Genomic DNA, 18,719 nt, shown 5'->3' with positions numbered 1-18,719 from the left:
TGGAAGCTTGTTGGGACGGGGCTTTTCTTACTGCATGTGTGTTTAGGGCCGAGCACCAGGAGGCACTGCTCTTGGCTGAGGCCACTCCGTGTTACTGCAATGCAAATCACTAATGCTCACTTCTGTCCAAGGTGATAGAAATGCTGTCCCGAAAAGACCTGCAGCTATAAACTCTGGATATAACCAGATCAAATGAGCCAGCAAGAAAAGAAATCTTCCCTCGGGAAATAAATGAGATCAACTGTAACAAAAGCACAATCAAATCCAACCCTTTATTATTATTTATAGTTTCAATTTACAAGAAGAGAAATCGCACAATAGACAGGGGCCCAGAATTTATTTCATAAGAGAGTTAACTTTAATGTTTACATAAGATGACACCTCTCCTGGGGCAGGCAGTTTCACACCTCGACACCAGAAGGTGCTCTGCCTTTTCCTCTGAGGTGGCGGCTATAGTCCGACAGGACGCTGGGCTGCATTGACCCTGGTTTGACCTGCTTTAGGACAGCCTGGATAGTATAGTTAAGGCGCCGGTGACACTAATCAAACCCATAGTGTCACGGGATAAAGCAGCAGCTGTTTCTGAATCTGATTTCCAAAGCTCCCAGGGGATTTGCATACCCAATTCCCGTTCATTTTAATCGGTATCCAAAGCCCTCAGGTGGTTTTGGGGGCTCAGCCTAAAACGATGAGGTGAGGTACTCGCTGGCTATAGGTCTCCATCCTCTCTGCTCCAGCCCACCTCCTAGCGCTTGGCCCAGCCTGTTCTTAGTGCAGAGAGTCCATAACAAAGGGAGGTGCTGGCAGCAAGTACCTGTTGTAAATGGGACACTGTCTGTACTCGCACGGCCACTCTGCCCACGCGTAGCGTAGGCGGGTAATGGCGTCCCTGCAGCCAGGGCTGGACAGCGTCACTGTGTGGGACGATGCAGACACCATGGGTGCTGGGACCCACTGGCACGGCTTCTGCGCTGAGCGTCGCAGCTGGGGAGAGCAGCACACCTGCCAGGAGAAGCACAGACCAGTCAGGTGCCCTCGCTCTGCAGCACGGGGTGTAGCTCCGTTATTTTCTGGCTGGGGCAGCTGCAGCGCTGCGCTCTGGGGTGGAGTTTGCACTCAGACCGGCCCAGTAACAGCGCAGCCCCTCTGATCCTTAATGCTTGCCTTGACACATACAGGGAATTCCCACACGCCCGCTCCTCACCTCAAAGATGCGGTCGTGCCTATGCAGGAGCAGGATGTCCTGTCCGTACGTGACATTAATGAGGCCCCTGGCTCCATCCACCATGACTTTTGCAGGATAGGGGCCTTGGAAGACCAGGCCTTTCTTTCCATATGCCACAGCTCGGGCCCCCAGGTGCAGCCGATACGCCACGTTCTGTTTATCCCGGGGATGAATGCTGAAAAGAGGGAACCATGGAGGAAATGATGTGGAGAGGGAAGGGAGCCGCTTTCAGGCAACGGCTCCTGATCCTCCACCCCTGCCAGCAGAGGGCACCCTCACCGCACCCCAGCAGGGAGTTGGCATGCAGCACAGAGCTTCGTCTACCTGTCAGATGAGTCAATGATGCCTCCCAGAGAGCAGCAGCTGGCTGGACAGGTGGGGAGGGAGCAGCTGCTGGAGGGAGGAGGTCTGGGACAGGCTCCCAGCTCAGCTCCCTGGGCTGCTCTGGGGATCAATGCACTGACCCCTCCCCAAAATCCCCTGCCTGCTAGCGTGGGCTGAGCGCTGTCTCAGAGTGCCTGTCCTGGACCCTGTGTGCTTTCCTGGCTAGCACCGCAGTGCAGCCAAGTGACTGGGCCTCCCGGTATTTTACACGGCTAGCGACCTGTACCGCCCCCCGTCTAACAAAGAGACACACACAGACATGGGATTCAGCTGGGGAAAGCCCAGCTAACCGATCTGGGGTGACAGCTGGGAGGCCAGCGACAAGGGGGCGGGGGTATCCCTGGGGTGTTGCGCATTAGGGGATTTCTCCTCCCCCGTTTTGCGGAGGAATGAACTCAGCTCTCGTCCCCCGTCCCTGCGCCAAGCACCCTCTGCAGAGCCTTCCTCCCTCAGCCCAGGCTCCGCAGCGTGGCCCGAGAGAGGCGTGGGGCGAGGTCCTCCAACCCGCCAGGCCCAGGGCTCTGGAGAACAGGGCGTGGGCCGTTACCTGCCGTAGGGCGAGTGCTCATCGCCGAGATCCATCGCCACGGCCATGAAGGTGTTGGGCATTCGCTGGTTGGGGACGTAGCCGTAGTCAGCGGTCTGGTGCCACCGAATGCGGGCGAAAGAGTCATCCTGCTGCGGCCGGCGGACCGTGGATAACTGCAAAGGCAGGGAGAGCTGGGACAGAGCTGACCCTGCCGGGGCCGGAGTCCCACCCCACCAGGACCCTGCTTTCCAGCGTCCCACACATCAACCCACCCGAGCCGGGGGCTGCCCGGGAGTCCTGGCAGAGAACGGGGGCCCTAACCCCCCCTTGCCGAGAGTTCAGCTTCTGCTCCAGCCCTGCCCATGAGATAGCCGGGGCCACGGGTGCCCCAGCCAGGCCGAGCGGGGTCACCATGGCCGCAGAGGGTGGCAGGCAGGCTGAGGAGGTGGGGTGCTGCTGCGGTTAAGCAATGGGGGAGCGGCTAGTGGAAGGGAGCTAGGCAAGGCCCACTGGCGGCACTGCAGGCAGGGCTCTCTCACCTTGTCCCCTCGTGCCCTTTCCCTCCACCGCCCTGCCATGCTCAGTCGCATCAGCTTCTCAGAGCATGTCTCGGACGCTCCCCCATCCCAGCCCTCCCCCTCCGCCTGCCCTGCCCCGCCAGGCCTCTCTTTCCACCATGTTCCCTCTTTCCTCCTCCACCCACCCGGGATGCCAGAGGAGCTGGGGGCGAGGAGGCAGATTAGGGGACAGAACTGGGGCAGCGTCTCTTCCCCCCTTCTCCCTCCCAATGTGTCAGGAGGGTCTGAAATGTCGGGTGGAGGGGGACTGTCTTCCTCCCCTCCCTTTTCTGCTGTGAGATAGACAGGAGCAGAGACCCCAGGCAGAACGAAAAGGGGACAGGCAGCCTGCCAGGGACGAGAGGGGTAAATCATCCTCCGGCACAACTCAGAGCTCGCTCGCCCCCTACCAGGCCTCTGGGCCCGGGCGTGGGTCCTATGGCAAGGCCGCTCCTGGGACCACGAGCGTCAAGGAGTCCGAAGGAAAACCCTGATCAAATGGACTCAGCCCGGCAGCACCGGGAAACGCTCCGAGGGAAGCGAAAGGAAGCAGCAGCAAGCGGAGGCTGGCTCCGCGCAGCGATGGCTGGCTCCACGGCGCAGTCAGTTCCCTGGCTACCAGTCACCTGGACAAATCCGAAGGGGAAGAGCGGCTGCGTCTGCCCGTCGGAGCCAGCGTGGAAGGCCCTGCGCCAGTCCGCGATGAGAGCGGGGAACGTGCAGTTGTACAGATCCGTGTTCATGACGGTGTTTGCTTCCCCTGCAAAGGAACAGGCGGGACAAGTGAGAGCCGAGCCCAGTGCTCGAAGCGGCGTGGCCTGCGCCACGATATGCTGCCAGGCTTACCCTGATACCAGATCACACCCTTGAGGGACATGTTGAGGAGAGGGTGGATCATGGCGTTCCAGAGCACGGAGGGCGTCTCGGGGCCAGAAACCAGCTTGGGACGAAGAAATCTACAACACAAGACAAGGTGGGGGGCAGCAACTCGCACCACACGAAGTGCCTGGGCTGACACTGGGTGGCGTTGGTCCCCTGTGGTGGGCTATGGTGGAGCTGTTCTTGGTGACTGGATACACGGGATCAAAGGAGAACCGTGTGGGGTCTGACCGCGGGGCTAAAGGCGCTGGGAAAAGATGAGCTCAGCCCAAGGGAGAGGAGTTAGCTGGAAAAACGGCCTCTTAGGACAGGGTTATATGGTCACTAACAAGAGGCAGGTCCCTGCATTGTATCTCCACATCTGGGGTATTTCAGCATATCGTCCCCCCGGGCCCTGCCTGTGTCAGTGCACTAGCTGTGTCACACTCACCTTCCACCCCCTGGAGTCAGAGAAAGCTGCCACGCTCTAGATCGACTCCCAAGGGAGGTTTTTCACAGAGTGGAAAGTCAGAGCGTGAATTACGCCAGGACGGAACGAAATCGAGTTTGAGGCTGGCCCAGCCAGGGCTGGGGGCAGTGGCCAGCGAAGCTTCAGGGGAGGTGGCAGCTGTGAGTGCAGTGGGGCAGGGAGGAAGAGGAGGTAGGGTACGGTGGGAGCGGAGAGGAGATGAAAGCCATGCACACATGGGGGCAGGAGCTGGAGGCTGTGGAGAGGGGTGCGGTGGGGGGAATTCATGCAGGTGGAATGGGTCCTGAGCGGGCACCGCTTCTACTGCTCTCAGAGGCCTCACCGTCTGGCATCGCCAGGGAGTCCACACTCCTGCAGCGCTCTTCCTGAGGACCAGGCCTCAATGGGGGTGCCTCCCCAGGACGACTCCACTAATCCTATGGGATACCGGCACGTCTCGTACAAGGAACGGCCGAACAGCCAACACACAGCTGAGAAATAGCTGAAGTTCCCGTGGCCCAAGTTTTCTGTTCAGGAAAAAGAGAATCGAGAGGCAAACGTTCAAAACCTGCAGGTGATGCAATCGAAGGAGGAGCTGCACCCACCCGCCAGGGAAATCCAAGGACAAAGAGTCCACCTGCCCAGTAACCTGTCTGCTCCAGGGGTGCAATTCCAAGGTGAGGGAATTTTTAAGCTGAATCAAAGAAAAGCCTTCCGCACATGGGAATCTCCTCCCAAGGGAAGGGAGAAATCCCTAGTAGAACTGAACTGAACAGAACACTCGAAAACATGCTGCAGGGAACAGCTCTGCACAGATCCCCAGGGCTGGCTGGACAGGACGTTGCTGCTGCCTACACTGGCTTCTCACAGAATTTCAAGTCAACATCAAAGTCTTGGTCCTTATCTTCAAGGTGCTCAATGGCCTAGGCCCAGGGTTTCTAAAAGGGTCTGAATGCTCAGGATGAAGATTGTGATTGACAACTCCGTTCCTCAGGCACCATTGAATTTTCTACCGGCAGACGGCGGCTTGTCTTTGCAGGAGATAGAGATGCCTTGGGGGCCAATCCCAGACTCCGGCATAAACTCCCTCAGGACCATCCAAACCTCCCCACCTGCCACTCCCACGTCCAGGTACCTTTTCCAACCTACCATCGCTCAGCATGGACATACAAAAACATAAAAACTACAAAACCACTGCCAAAACAAACCACTCCATTGCACCCACAATCCTCCCCCTGAGAGAGGGGGAGGGAAAAGAACAAACCACTCATGACAGATGCTAGTCACATTGCTAAATGCACAACGGGAAGGCACTCAGATATTTGTGAGGATGACTAGAATAAGTACCCTAGAAATCAGCTAGCAGAGAACAAAGACAGGATTTTTAATCTATAAATACGGCTTGTTCTCTTTTGCTTCTTTATGATGGATGAAGAAGGCCTGAAAGGTTCTTTCTGCTTGTTTTTTTTTTTTTTACCTTCGCTACGTGTGGAAGGTCGTATCTGGTCTCCCCTGGTTAAACAACGGGGTTCCTGAAAGTCTCAGAGAACGTGTGTTGACATTCTCGTCCCTAAACGTCAGTTAGGTTTTGGAGGTAAATAGGCCCTCTTTAAGGGGGATTTGTACAGAGGCACTTTGTACTTACCAGCTGTCGGTATAGACCACTGCAAGTCAATCTTAGCGAGGTCTTGCAGTTCCACTTTAGACTGAATAAGAGAGGCTGTGAACAGACGGACATAGGGATAGAGAGGTGCCTCCAACAGCTCCTTGCTGGCATTGATTATCTAGGAAACAGGCAGGGCCGCGAATCATGATGGCCTTTCCCAGCGCGGTCGTGACGGCTAATTTTGTGGTGAACATAATCTGCAGTGCTGAACGCCTGCGAATCCCAGAGAAAAATACTCCGGAGAGCCGAGGTCACTTAGGGAGTGTAAGAGTCTGGGAAGTTGTGGAAGACCAGCTAGCATGAGGGAGATTTAAAACTAGACTGGACAAAGCACTAGGAAAATTAAACTGGATTGTCTGATTGGTCCATTCTAATTTCTGCGATTCTTTATAGCTCCATATCTCACACGGACAGATGTGAAAAGAACAACTTTCTTTTCCTTTGGAGACAGTTACCAGACCTGTCCCAAGCTCTACAAAGGCTGACGCCTCATTGTGTACTGGATGACTGTAGATTACCTGGGAAACTGTCATCGCCATGTTACTTTGCCCACTGCAAAGCCAGACATCTCCAAAGTAAATATCCCGCAGCGTCAGATTCTTTGGCTCCTCTCTGGAGTGCTGCTCCGCTTTCATGCTGTAAGGGCCCCCATGGGGCATAGGATCCAGTACAACTTTCCAGGCTTCAGAGCCCTCTGAAATATGAAACAAAGGACCCAGGCTTAATAGCAGCAAGCCCAGATGTCTGATTGGCATCAATCCAGCGATACAAACAGAGGTGTTTATTAAATGAAAAGGGACGTTTCTTGTTATGGTGCTTTAATAGGGCCAATTTTACAAAGCTGAAAATAATTATGAGCCAAAGCAGCTAGGAACTGAATTGGAAAAATGTGTGCGATAATTAGGAATCATTTAAGAACATCTTACTAGATGCCCCAAAAACCACTATCCCACAAGTGAGGAAGAAGCTGTGCAGGTTAAAAACTACCTGGTTTAGAGGGGAAGTGAAGGCAACTATAAAAATGAAAAGCAATATATCTATATAACAAATGAAAGAAAGGGGAAGTTGATAATAATGGATATAAATCAAAAGTTAGATAAATCCCCCTTTTATCTCCATTCTTACAATTAAAAACCTACACTCATGCACCTATTTAAAATACCGGTTGGATGGCAGCTCAGGGAATATAGGATTCAACTACTGGAAAACCCAAGAGTGCTAGAGTTGGTGTCAAGACGCTGTAAAGAAGTGTGAGAAGGGAAGCAGATTAAATACCAGAAATGCCTCAGCTCCAAGCAAAGATCTGGGCAGAACCTGGCCAAAGAAAGTTAAGAGTCCCAAGGTGGAAACACCTAACTAAGTGTGTATACACGGGCAAATCAGAGAATCACAGATTAAGATTTAATTTGCCACGTGACTCCAAAAACCTCACCGGTGCAGGTTGGGCAGAGGGGGCACTTTTTGCCTGTATGGTGGGAATCTCCAGACAACACCACTTTGGGAGAAACGATACGACTGTAAATGTAAGTGTAAAACGTGGGCCCTATGACACCTTCTGCTGTGAGGCATGGAGGGAAGCCAAAAAGAGGGTACACAAGGCCTAGGGAGCTGTGCCACAAATCTGTGCGCTCAGGGCAATTGTCAATTATTACAGAAAGCAAACAGGTGCTGTTGGACTAGAACACATCCTTCAATTCCAAAAGGACAAGCTCTGACCATGTGAGCTATAGAAGAAGCCCTCTAACTAGAGTAGCTTCCTATCCTCCCTGGAAGCTCCTTCGTAGGACAGTCACTTGGTTGGGGAAGTGGATAGATGGTGCTTTTTGGGTGATGTTTCACACCCCTCCCCACCCTTGCATACTGGCCCCTATCAGATGCAGAGAGTAGACGCAGAGAGGCCCTGGAAGCTGTGTGGTCATAGGGAAATGCAAAATGGTAGGAATCTGAGATTTATTTTATTACCTTCAACTTGTGCCATTTTCTTCATGATTACTTTGTAGTCTTTGGAAAGAGACACAGTAATATTAGCACCAGCTTCCCCGTAGCCCCATACCACTGCGCCGGCCGGTTTCTTCTGTAATACCATGTGATCAGCATAATAGGAGGCAAAGCGAAACGTCGCACCTAGGAGCCACAAAAATGTCATGACAATCCTGTCAATACTTTACACTTTAGAGAAACACCAAACCCACCATCCTCTAGGGGGTATGTGCTGGGAGGCAGGTAACTGTTAAAAATGTCTGTCTATAGTTGCCATTTTGTGAGACAGAGTTAATGAAGCTTGTTATGGAGGAGACAAACACACAGGGCTCTCCCATGACAACTTTTGTTCTTTCTTATTTTGTTGTTTCCCTTAATCTAAAGTAAATCCTTGAGATGGCAAACATCATCCACCAGCACACAATAGATACTGATTTTGTTGTAGCACCTGCTGTATTGATGTTAATATAACATGATGTTATTGTATTGTATGTTATTGTTGTTGTATTGTATTGTATGTTATTGTATTGATGTTAATATAACATGATGTGTTTGAGCCAATATAATATATAACATGATGTGTCTGAGCCAAAAATCCTTCTAAGAAAGCAAAGAAACCAACAAAAATGTGATCATTTTCTGACAACATAAACTGCTAATAAATACATATTATTATATTCTGTCTTGCAAGAGGCTCAAATATCAGCATGAAACAAATACCAAGACAGTTAAGGATGACCAGGAAAAACATTGTGTACAATAAGCTGCTCTATGAAAAAGCCACGTCTGTTGTAAAAGTTGCTTCTGGCGTGTAACAATTAAATGAGCAAGATTTTGAGGAGGACAAACAGGTTCATGAGTTGGGAACTGAAGAACTTTAATTCTTTAATTGCTGGAATCATCAAAAGTTAATTCCCTAGAATTGAAAAAAAAAATTCTTAGTCCACAAGTGTTTGATCCAATGTTCAAACAAATCCCAATATCGTACCAATGCTGTAAATATGACTCTGCAAAAAGATTCACAGTGTAGGTGGGAATCTAATAAATAACTGGGACCAACCATAGAGTTACATATTGTTACCAGGGCCCTGTTTATTTGGCTCTGATTGAATTTACCACAGAATTCACCCTCCGCCCATCTGCCACAGAATCCAGCATTTCTAGAATCTGACCTTTCATATAAAAATAATTATGTTTCTATCTCTCCCGAATGACTGCGAAGATAACCTTGAAAACATGAACTGAGTGTAACCAATGTGATGCTGTCTTCCAGAATCTGCAACCGGGACTCTGAGAAGTGTAACCTGCCCTATTTGTCTCAGTGGAATATTAACTCTGGAATCCTCAAGGTGACAGACTCAAATTTAAATATCAAGATGCCAATATACATCCCTTACTATCTCCGGTGTCCAAAGCCCCAAATGCCCAAACATCCAAGTGCCACCCCCGAGTGCTTAATCTGTGCCAGGGCTTGCCCGGGCTGAACCCCAGCACCTCTGGCCTTGCCACATCAGTTATGAAAGTAAAAATACTGCTCGAGCCCTGGCACCTCTTTCATTACAAATTAAGTACTGCCGCCCCCTTGCTTCCGTGACGTGGCTATAGGCCAACACAAGAATCTGTGCACACTGCCAATGGAAAACGCAGAAAGAGCATAAAAGAAATGGAATTTAATAACCCGGGAGGCTGCTTTGATGGGATTAGTCACTTTCATACTTAATTCAATAACAACCCTTCAATGTTCATTTAAATGGAGCTGCCACAGAATTTCCAGTTTACTGTCCCAGAGCCCTGCAAAATTCAGAGGGACAGAAGTCAACAAACTCTTAAAAGGACACACTGCAGAAAAACAAGTGTGAGGGAAAAAGAATTACTGAAGGAGCAACATGAGGGTATAGCAGGATGTGAGGGGAGAATCAAAAGAAGAGGGAAATCTACAAGAACAGACAGTGGCTTTCACAGAAATTTTGCCTCATACAAAATTTTGTCTCATTTAATGACAGAAACAAAACAAAAACAAAAAGGGGCAGAGGGCTACCCAAATCTGGCATCTCGGGGACATGCTACATCCCAGCTTGTTCTCTTTTAAATTGAGAGGTGAATCTCCATCCCCCAGGCTTCCAAAGGGGCAGAACTTCTCAGCCAGCTTTTTATTACAACCATACAAGACCTAACCAACTTGCCTCCTGTAGTGTCTCCCAGAAGCAGGAAGGTCTCGGTAGAGAGAAGGTAATTTCTCACTGCCAGGCCCCTCTGATTTGTCACTGGAAGATCAGTTTTGCTTCTCCTGCTCTCTCCTTTTTCAAGCAACATTTTTCAGGCACATGTTCCCCCACACAGCTATGACCAGTGGGAAGGCCCCCCATTAACCTCTCACCTGCAGTAGAAGCCAGGGTAAGCACAAGCAGCAGGCAAGCTGCCATCTTCTCTCTGATAATAGGAGACAGCTACCAGGAAGTCAAATCACATGGCCCAACTGCTGAATTTTCTATAAGTAGATTTTAAAGGGATGAGCTTCCTCTTCCTGTCATGTAGTGTAAAGGAAGCCCAGAGGGGAAAGTTAGCAGGATTAGAAAACGAGAGGGGGCAGGGATTGAAGTATTGAACCCTAGCAGCCAGTCCCCCCAACATTGCCACCAGTACACATGAGCTGGTGGCCGCAACAGTGGGAAATCTGTGGAGAAGTGTCTAGCACAGACCTAGCCCTTTCTTACCAACCTCCCTCACCCCCCAGATGAACAGGGACAAGTCCCAGCACTCTCAGAACCAAAGCAAATGGGTGCGGACAGAGGGCGTACGAGTGAGTTTAGGGTAAACATCTCCTGTGCTTCGAACCCAGTGGCTTGGCGCAGAGCAGCTGCAGAGCCTCTTTCCGGCCACAGCGCCCCGGGTTAGGGGCTTTCCTGCGCCCCAGGATGCCCAGCGGGCCTTCAGTCCTCCTGCTACAGCAGGCTCAGCCTGGCATCAGCCCCATGGGTGACTAGCCGCTCCAAGCAGCTGTGCCAGACGGCCCCTGGTTCCAATGCCAGCGCAGGGCCCAGCGCGCTGAGCGAGGCTGCAGGCAGCCCGTGGGTGCTCAGCTGGATGGGCCTGGGGCACGTGAGGGCCAGACCCCTGCCTCCAGTGCTCCTGTGCAGGGGGCGAGCCAGAGCCTGCAGCGTGGGCGCGATGCCCCAGCCTGGCCTCAGGCAGCTCTCTCCTGGGTAGGGGCTGGCAACCCGGCTCGGGCTTCAGCTGGCTGGTTCTGGGCTGGGGCCGGGGCTCCTGTCCCAAGGGGGGGCCAAACCTGCTTCCCTGCCCTGGTGCTGGTGTCGGGTGCTGCAGCTGGTCCCCCCAGCTCTCCAGTGCTAGTGGGCTGTGCAGGGGCGAGTGGGGGGAAACCAGCTGGACCAGGGGGCGGGGCCACGGAAGGGGGCGGGGCCTGAAGGGAAAGACGGGCGGGGCCAGGGCACTGCTTCGTGTTTGTCCCTTCGCGGGCACCAGCCCAGGCCGCGGGGAGGGGGGCGGGGTTTTGTTGCCAGGCAACACAAGCGTCCCGGAAGCGGGGCAGAGAGCGGCGGCGGAGGGGGGGTGAGCGAGCGAGCGAGCGACGGCCCCGGGCGGGCGGGGGCCTCCGGGGACAGAGTCGCTGCCAAGCCCCGGGCCGGTACAGCTCGGGACCCCTCCCCCCACACACCCCGGGCCGGTACAGCTCGGGACCCCCCCCCACACACTGGCAGCACCTTCGTGGCCGGACCTTTCTCCGCGGGCTCCGTCCGGCTGCTCGGGGCCGGGCTGGCGGTGCTAGCGCTGGGGGCCGGGCCGACAGGCCGCTCCCCGGGGGCACTCGGCCGCGTGGGGCCGGCCCCGGCCCGCACCGAGCTGCCCGCCGGCGCGGAGCGGGTGACGGTGACCGCTCCGCCCCGCCCCGCCGCCCCAGCGCCCTGCCCGCACGGACCGTGCCTGTGACCCGGGACAGCAGCAAACACCTGCTGGGCTGCTGACCCGAAACCTTCCGGCTGCGCTTCCCTGGCTGGCCTCGCCTTGGCAGGCAGCAGCACGTGTTATGTCGATCCTTGTGGTTTACATGTGTAGGGCCTTAGCACAGGGCCTGTGTGTAGTAAGGTCAGACACAAAGAGCTGCGTAGGCACCGACAGTCCCACTTTACTGTAGGCACTGACAGTCCCACTTTACTGCGGGCCCGGGCTGGGGACCTGTGAATCCCAGACCCCGAGCGATACCCTTTGCTAGATCTCCGAACACTGCAGCTCTGTGTGAGCCAGTAGCCATGAAACACCAATGCTGACCCCCCGCGTGAAGTGACTGACCCCTGCTCTTTCCCTGGAGCTGCAGGTGCCAGGGAAGGCCTGTCCGGACACCATGTCTATTCCCTTCTCCAACACCCATCACCGCATTCCCCTGGGATTCGCAAATCTGCTGGAAGGACTGGCCAGAGAAGTTTTGAGGGAGCAACCTGAAGATATCCCGGCCTTTGCAGCCAAATATTTTGAGGAGCTGCTGGATAACAGAGAAAGTGAGTGTGACGTAAATGGGGAATTTTGCTTATAGAAGAAGGTTCAAGCACAAGGCTGAGTCCAAAGAACAGACTTCTGTTCTCACGGTGTGACCTGGGGCATTTCAGTTTAACATCTCCATTTTCCCAATTCCTAAAATGGAGATTTAAAAATTCCTTCCTCATTCCTTCCTAACGGGTGTTACAGCGCTAAAACTACAAGGTCCTCTGAGCTGGTATTGCCATTGAACGGCTGTATTTTTATCTCCTCTCCTGTGCATATGCACTGCTCTTAGCTGTATGGACTGTCAGACCTGCCTTTGGGTGACATGTCTCCCTTTAGTGTCTGTTACAGGTCCTAATATTAATTACTACACAAACGGAAATGACTGTTTCATAGTTTTGCTACTCTCTGTGCATCATAGATCCCTGTATCTTTTTTCTTTATTGCATCTTCCTAGTTAAAGCTTTTTGTATTTCTCTCCCTCTTTTATAATTCCTTTCTCCTGACTGCTACACAGCCTTTCTTAACTCATTAGCTTATAACTGGTGTTCTCTGTAACCCTTTAGAAAATGGCAGGCTTGAAAGCAATCTAATTTTCTGAATGTGTTTGCTTATGGGATGATGAACAGGAAGGCTCAAAACTACTCAGTCTCACTGTGGTTTCCACTTAATATTTTTTTAATGTAGAATAAATTACACTACATGGTAAGTAGCTTTTATGTTTCACACAAGAACAGCTTGTCCGTGGGGAATGTCCAGGGAGCAAAAGTACACATCCTTCGGTATAGGGTAATCAACTTTCTCTTCCCATCTGGGAGGTCAGATCCACACCTCAGGGTTGTAAGGAGAATCCCTTTAACTTGGGATGCGGGTCCCCTACTGGCCATCTTAGCAGCCCATGAGATAACTGGCTTGCTGCTGCAGGTATAGATCTTTTTGGGCATGTTGGTGCTCTTGGTCACCTCCCATTTCCTCATGGGAGGGAGCATGACCATGACAGGCACTAAGGAATTGTTTAAGCTGGTGCATTGTGTTTACAGGCCTCTCTGAGCACAACCTTGCCAGCCTCTTGAGTCTCCTGTGTGGCTTTAATTGTGGCTCTGCCCCTAGATGTTAATGATCCAGTGGCTTTTTGCTCCCCTTCTGTCATGGGACTGTTCCTAGAACCATGACTGCATGGGACTCCTTAACCAGCATGGCCTTTACTCTCGCCTGGGTGCATTTCTTTTTCTCACAGCCAAGGCTGCCTCTGTTCTGAATCTATCATCTTCATTTCCCTGTCGTCCTGTTGCCACCCTGCTGAGTGAGTGTAATCTGACTTGGGGAATTTACTGTATTAATTACAAGCTTGACATTTATATGATAAAACAAGAATATTGGTATTTATTTTCAGAAACCAAGTATGACCCAGTGGAATGGGGGGCTAAACTAGAGGACAGATTCTACAACAACCGAGCATTCGAGGTAGGCTGGGATTGCTGCTCCAAGGGGTCTCGTCTTCCTGTAATGCGCGGGGCTAAGAAGCAAAATCTCACCACACGCTTTTGAACCTCAGTTAGAATGTTGCCGTGTGCTGATTCTGCACATCTGAAGAGCGTGGTAGGAGAACATATTTCTGTACTATGGACAAGGCATGGCTTTCACTCAGTGAGCTTTCTTGGTCAGAAATAATGCCAAGGTTCTGAACCTGGCTCACCACTTTGAAATTTTGTTGTCTGAATAAGCAGGGGCACAAAACGAGAAAGATGCCCCCCTGTATCCAGCAACATGACTTCTGTCTTCTCAGGGCTTTGAGCGAGGCAGTTTTGATGCAAAATTTATCACCCAAGCTCCCCTCCAGGGCAGGTACTGAGCTAAGCAGGGTCCATCATGCAAATAATATTCCTCTATCTTGTACCTAGTGGTGGTACCCTGTCCTGTGTCTAGAAATGATCGTACCAGGGATCTAATATATATGTTGCATAGGGAAGATGGGGATTAAGGTTCTAGCTTGATTTCCAGCCACATTCACTTGCACTCACTGCTAACTTAAAAATTAGACAGTAAACTCCTCAGGGCAGGGGTCTTGTCTTATCTGTGCTGGGGCAGGGAGGAAGGTGTTTTGCCCACTCTTGGGTGCTCTTATAACAGTTAACAATATGGGGAACCAGTCCAGATGCCTTTGAAATCCACACTTCAGCTCTGCACATCCCCATTCATGGAACTTTAGCTAGTGCTTAAACTGAGAAATGGGACTAGGGGAATTACAGACTCACACAGACGGGGAGAAGCTGAATTTCCATTTGGGAGCCTTGTTCCAGAGCAATCTCCATGGAGAATCACATCGGAGCTCTTTACTAATGTGAAATAACAGTTGTTTGAACCTTTATTTTTTTCTGTTCTTCTTTCAGGAGGCTGTATCTTTGAAAGAGGAGCTGAAGGAGTCATTGAAAGATCTAGCCATGGAACCAGTAAGTAATCTCACAAGGATAATCTGCCTGGGTTTTGATTCTCCGGGAGCTGTACTTTGTGTCCATGTCCAGATAGCTAAGTAGGAGCTGAAAGTGCTCCATCAGTTCAAGGGCATCTCTCTCCAAATAATTTGAAAATACGAAATCAAGGCTTTTTGTTCCAGCTGGTTTAGGATCCTCCCCTTTCTGCTGTTCATATGATTTCCCACTTAGACTGCAAGACTGTGTGGGGTCAGATTCAGCCCTGGGGTGACTTTTCAGTAGAGTTTCACCCGGGGTGTGTTTGTTCCATTAGCATTTATAAAGCAGTTCATTCCTATCTGCGGAGAATTGGCCTTTGTTGTGAGGATCCGTGTCCCTCTTGCCCCATTCTGGATTTTAGTTTCCAGATCACTGAGCTAATGAAATCCTTTTTCCCAGCTAATGAATTAGATCTCTAACTGCAACTTGGTGGTGTATTTGACTCTCTCCTCTCCATCATTCCCATATGGGGCACCCTGTTGGAGCTTGGGGAGCTGATATGTATCTCCCATTGGAAATGGGTCTCTCTTTTTCTCTCCCTCTGCCCAGTAACTCAGTCTGGCTCATGCTTGATAGTGTGGTTCAGGGTTACAGTGTTCATCATTTTAAAAAATCATCATTTGCCAACAGTTATCACTCCCTGGGAATTTGGGAGGCCACCATTTCTTACCTCCCTCCCCCATACTTAGTAGGAAGTAAATATGGTGTCACAGCACTAGGTAGTAACTCTTGGCAAATGCTGATAGATTCATGGTACCGTTAGTCTCCCACAGAAGGAGGTTCATGTTCTAGAAGCTCTGGGATGAGCACTTGGTATTTAAATAAGGACCAAATCATAATGTTCTTACTCAGACGAGACTCCCAGTGAGTCAGAGAAAGTAAGGACCTCAAGATTTGGCACTAAAAACAACCCCAACAATGATTAGATCTGTTGCAAAAAAAAATTTAAAGATGACAAAACACATTGAGTTTCCCACTCACCCTTTGGTTCACACACCGCTTCCAAAATGCCTTTGGGAAGCAGCAGTTTTTCAGAGGCTGCATATTTGCAGATTTACTGTAATGTAGGCATTCCGTTTTAATACAAGAAAATGATCAGCCTGTCAGCTGTTTAAGAAACCATTTCCTCTGTGGTTTTATTTTTTGAATGAAGGACCTCGACAAAGATGGCCCCTATGAAACGAGCACCCAGGAAATAGAAGATAAAGCTGCCAGAAAAATTCAGGCTGTCTACAGGGGCTACAGGGCAAGAGAGACAGTGCGGAGACTGAAAGAACCGGACCAAGATGCAACGGACCTCATGGAAGAAACCTAGCTCCATTAGACCTGCCAGCGTCAGGATTTCCAGACCAGATGCAGGTGAATGGCTTGTTTGTCAGTACTGGGAGTAGGTTTATGTTTGTTTAATAAACATCACATTTTCAAAATGCATCTGAGCACTGTGTGATTGGGTTTGTTTGTTGGTTGTGGGGTTTTTGGAGTCTGTTTGCAGAGCTGCTGGGTCGATCTCTCATCAGCACAGACTCATTTGGCTGGGTAAACATTGAACTTCTCTAACAAGTTGGTTGTGACCTGGTAAGCCACAGAGAACTATCTTTTTGCAAAGGTTAGTTCTAAAAGTAAAAGGTTCATTGCCTGAAGCAAGTCATTTGCTGTCTTTGTGTTAGGGTCACTGTTTCCAAACTCTCCCCAAAAGGAGGACAGAATGGAACATCAAAGATGTGTTCTGCATCCCCTGTCACTCCTGCTCTGCTCCACCTTCCCCAGGTTTGCTCTTGTCCTCCGGTCTAGAGCAGGGGGACTGGGTCTCCGGCCTCCCAAGACTGGGCTGGACTGGATGATGGAGTTATTCTCTCTCTGGCCCAATGACTAAGTATTTATCCACAGTAGAACAGTCATTGGGAGGGAGGGGGAATGACTGTAATCCAGTGGTTTGGGCATCCACCTGGGAGGTGGGAGACGCCAGGTTCAGGCCCCTGCTCCACTCACTCTTTCGTAATTTATCCAGAGTGCAACAGGAGAGACTGAGGGAGCCCCTCATCAGAATATCCCATAGCTCAGTTCTTAGAGCGCTCTCCTGAGAGGCAGGATTTGCCTTTGTCTCCCTTCTCTCCAGCTGGCAGAGAGGGGGGAATTGAACCTGTCTCCCACATCCCAGGTGAGTGCTCTGACTAGTGGGTTCAGAGTGAGCTGAACTCCTCCATAAGGTGAGCTGCTGCTCCTCCATCAGGCAGATTTTGAATGGGATCTGATACAGTAGGTGCCTTCTGAGCATGCTGACCGATTAGGCCCCCGCACATGACTTAGGCAGCTGGATGTCTGTCGTCTTATGCTTTGTGAATGGCTCTGGGGCTTAGGCGTGAGGTAGGCATCCAGGTTTCTAGAGGGAGGAAGCAGTGCGGATGCTTCTGGGCTGAAACATAGGCTCCTGACCAGCTTTGACTCTGAAAAGTTAGGTGTTGAGTGAGTTTAGGTGCCTACAGGGTTCAGGGGAGTGTTGTGGATCGCAGTGAAGCTAAAACTGGATTTAGACACCTATATCTGGGGTTTAGGCACCTAAGTACCTTCATGGATCCCACGCTATGTGCCAGGGTTTCCCCATTGGTAAACTAAGGATAATTTTGCCCCCCTAGGAGTGGGGGACTGTAGGCAATTAAACTGTTTGTAAAGTGGCTTGATATTGCTCAATTAAAAGATGCTATAAAAGTGCCGTGTATTATTACATTTATGCCTGGGAAAACAGTGAAGAAAATCAAGAGCAAAAGACTATTAAATATTTGTGAGCACTGGAAAGATTCAGGACTGGTAATGCCATACACAGGGCCTGATTCTCCACTTCTTAGACTTTGTGTTGTCACTTTACATGTGTGCAAAGTAAACATGAAATGTTACTCATGGGAATGTTAGCATTTTGTACCCTGTTCACACAGAGCCTGCCTAGCATGTGAGGAGGAGGAAATCAGGTCCATGTCCTTTCTGTTCTAACTCACTAGTGTGAATCCAGGCCTGGTGGGCACAGTTGATAGTTTATACCTCTTCAGTGCCCTTTGTGAATTGATAGGGTCAGTCTCAGAGGTTTAACTGGCATCCTAGGGCCTGATGGCTAAATTCTCCTCTTGTCATGGTTTTTATTCTAGTACCCTTCTTAAGCACTAAACTTAGATGATTTTTTTTTTTTTTTTTTAAAGAGAACTCTTCTGTTGGGACAGAACCTGACAGAATTCAGCACGGAGGCTGTCACTTTGTCTTGAATCAATAGTTTAGAAATATGGTAACACAAAATGGAAAGCAGTGATTGAAGAACAAAAGCTCTCTGCCAGCCTCCCGCCCTCCTGAGGTGGAGGATTATCTCATCAATTGGGATCAAGACACTTTTTAATGAAATTTTAATAAATTGGCACCAATAATTGGGTGTTATTTCCCAAGGTCCCTGCGGTTATTATAATCGCTCACCTGAGATTTCTTACTCACTGTTCGACTTTTTAGGATAAGAATGCTCATGTGATTGTCTTGAAAAGTCCCTGCCGGAGTGTCTGAAGGAGGAAGAAAAGATATGTCAATGTGCACATCTCTAGATTATATTTAATGCTCTATTTTTAGTTTTCTTGCATCCCTTGAGGTTGTCACTATTTAGTACAGATCCCTGCTTGAAGGAGGGATGTGACATCTGCTATCATTACAAACCTCATCAACGTGCAGAGGAAAGGGGAGGCGAGGCACTGAAATGCTGCAGTTAATATATTTTACAATCTCAGAGTAACTTCTGGCCCTGCCGTGGGCCAATATCTCCCCTGCTGGAAAGCCCACCTTGTTTGGATGTGCTGGGGCCTACCTTGGATAAGAAACATTTTCCGTGAGTGCTTTGTTTCAGAGAAATGCCAAAGGGCATGTTCATCCACGTTTGTGAACTTAGCACTTTATTTATAAACTTAAATGTCTCTAATATACTAAACTGAGATCAAGGTTAATTATTGTGCAACTTGACATGAATGCTGAAAGTGCATACCCCAAATACTGAAAACGAAACAGTAGTGTGGAGTCTTTAGGACTAAGGCTTCAGTATGGAAGATTTTGGGCCTAATT

The 18,719-nt window shown here is 50.2% G+C and overlaps 2 protein-coding genes across 4 annotated transcripts in view; one reads left to right on the top strand and one right to left on the bottom strand.

The window, feature by feature from the left end:
* Positions 1–591: 591 nt before the first annotated feature.
* Positions 592–11,429, bottom strand: SIAE (sialic acid acetylesterase). The gene is made up of 11 exons (XM_067562506.1): positions 11,391–11,429; positions 10,046–10,192; positions 7,651–7,812; positions 6,207–6,382; positions 5,668–5,806; positions 4,366–4,549; positions 3,542–3,651; positions 3,322–3,455; positions 2,157–2,311; positions 1,205–1,400; positions 592–1,002 (listed from the first exon to the last, which is right to left on the bottom strand). The coding sequence occupies exons 2-11, from the start codon at positions 10,089–10,091 to the stop codon at positions 769–771; spliced, it is 1,536 nt and encodes a 511-aa protein (XP_067418607.1). The 5' UTR covers positions 10,092–10,192; positions 11,391–11,429; the 3' UTR covers positions 592–768.
* A 428-nt stretch (positions 11,430–11,857) lies between these two features.
* Positions 11,858–18,719, top strand: part of LOC137163138 (sperm surface protein Sp17-like) — a 46,176-nt gene continuing 39,314 nt past the window's right edge. Inside the window, exons 1-4 of one of the 3 annotated variants that reach the window (XM_067563296.1) lie at positions 11,858–12,182; positions 13,559–13,629; positions 14,556–14,615; positions 15,790–15,995. In XM_067563296.1, the coding sequence (XP_067419397.1) occupies positions 12,029–12,182; positions 13,559–13,629; positions 14,556–14,615; positions 15,790–15,951 (447 nt within the window). In that variant the 5' untranslated portion in view covers positions 11,858–12,028 and the 3' untranslated portion in view covers positions 15,952–15,995. Of the gene's footprint in view, positions 12,183–13,558; positions 13,630–14,555; positions 14,616–15,789; positions 16,068–18,719 lie in introns of those variants that run through there. The other 2 variants (XM_067563291.1, XM_067563301.1) reach the window with 2 other exon arrangements.

Source organism: Emydura macquarii, unplaced genomic scaffold (genome assembly GCF_026122565.2).
Source record: "Emydura macquarii macquarii isolate MOO-44397 ecotype Brisbane River unplaced genomic scaffold, CSIRO-AGI_Emac_v2 contig_312, whole genome shotgun sequence".
Classification (NCBI taxonomy): domain Eukaryota; kingdom Metazoa; phylum Chordata; order Testudines; family Chelidae; genus Emydura; species Emydura macquarii.
Note: the sequence above shows the minus strand (reverse complement) of the source record. Positions and strands in the feature narration are given on the sequence as shown.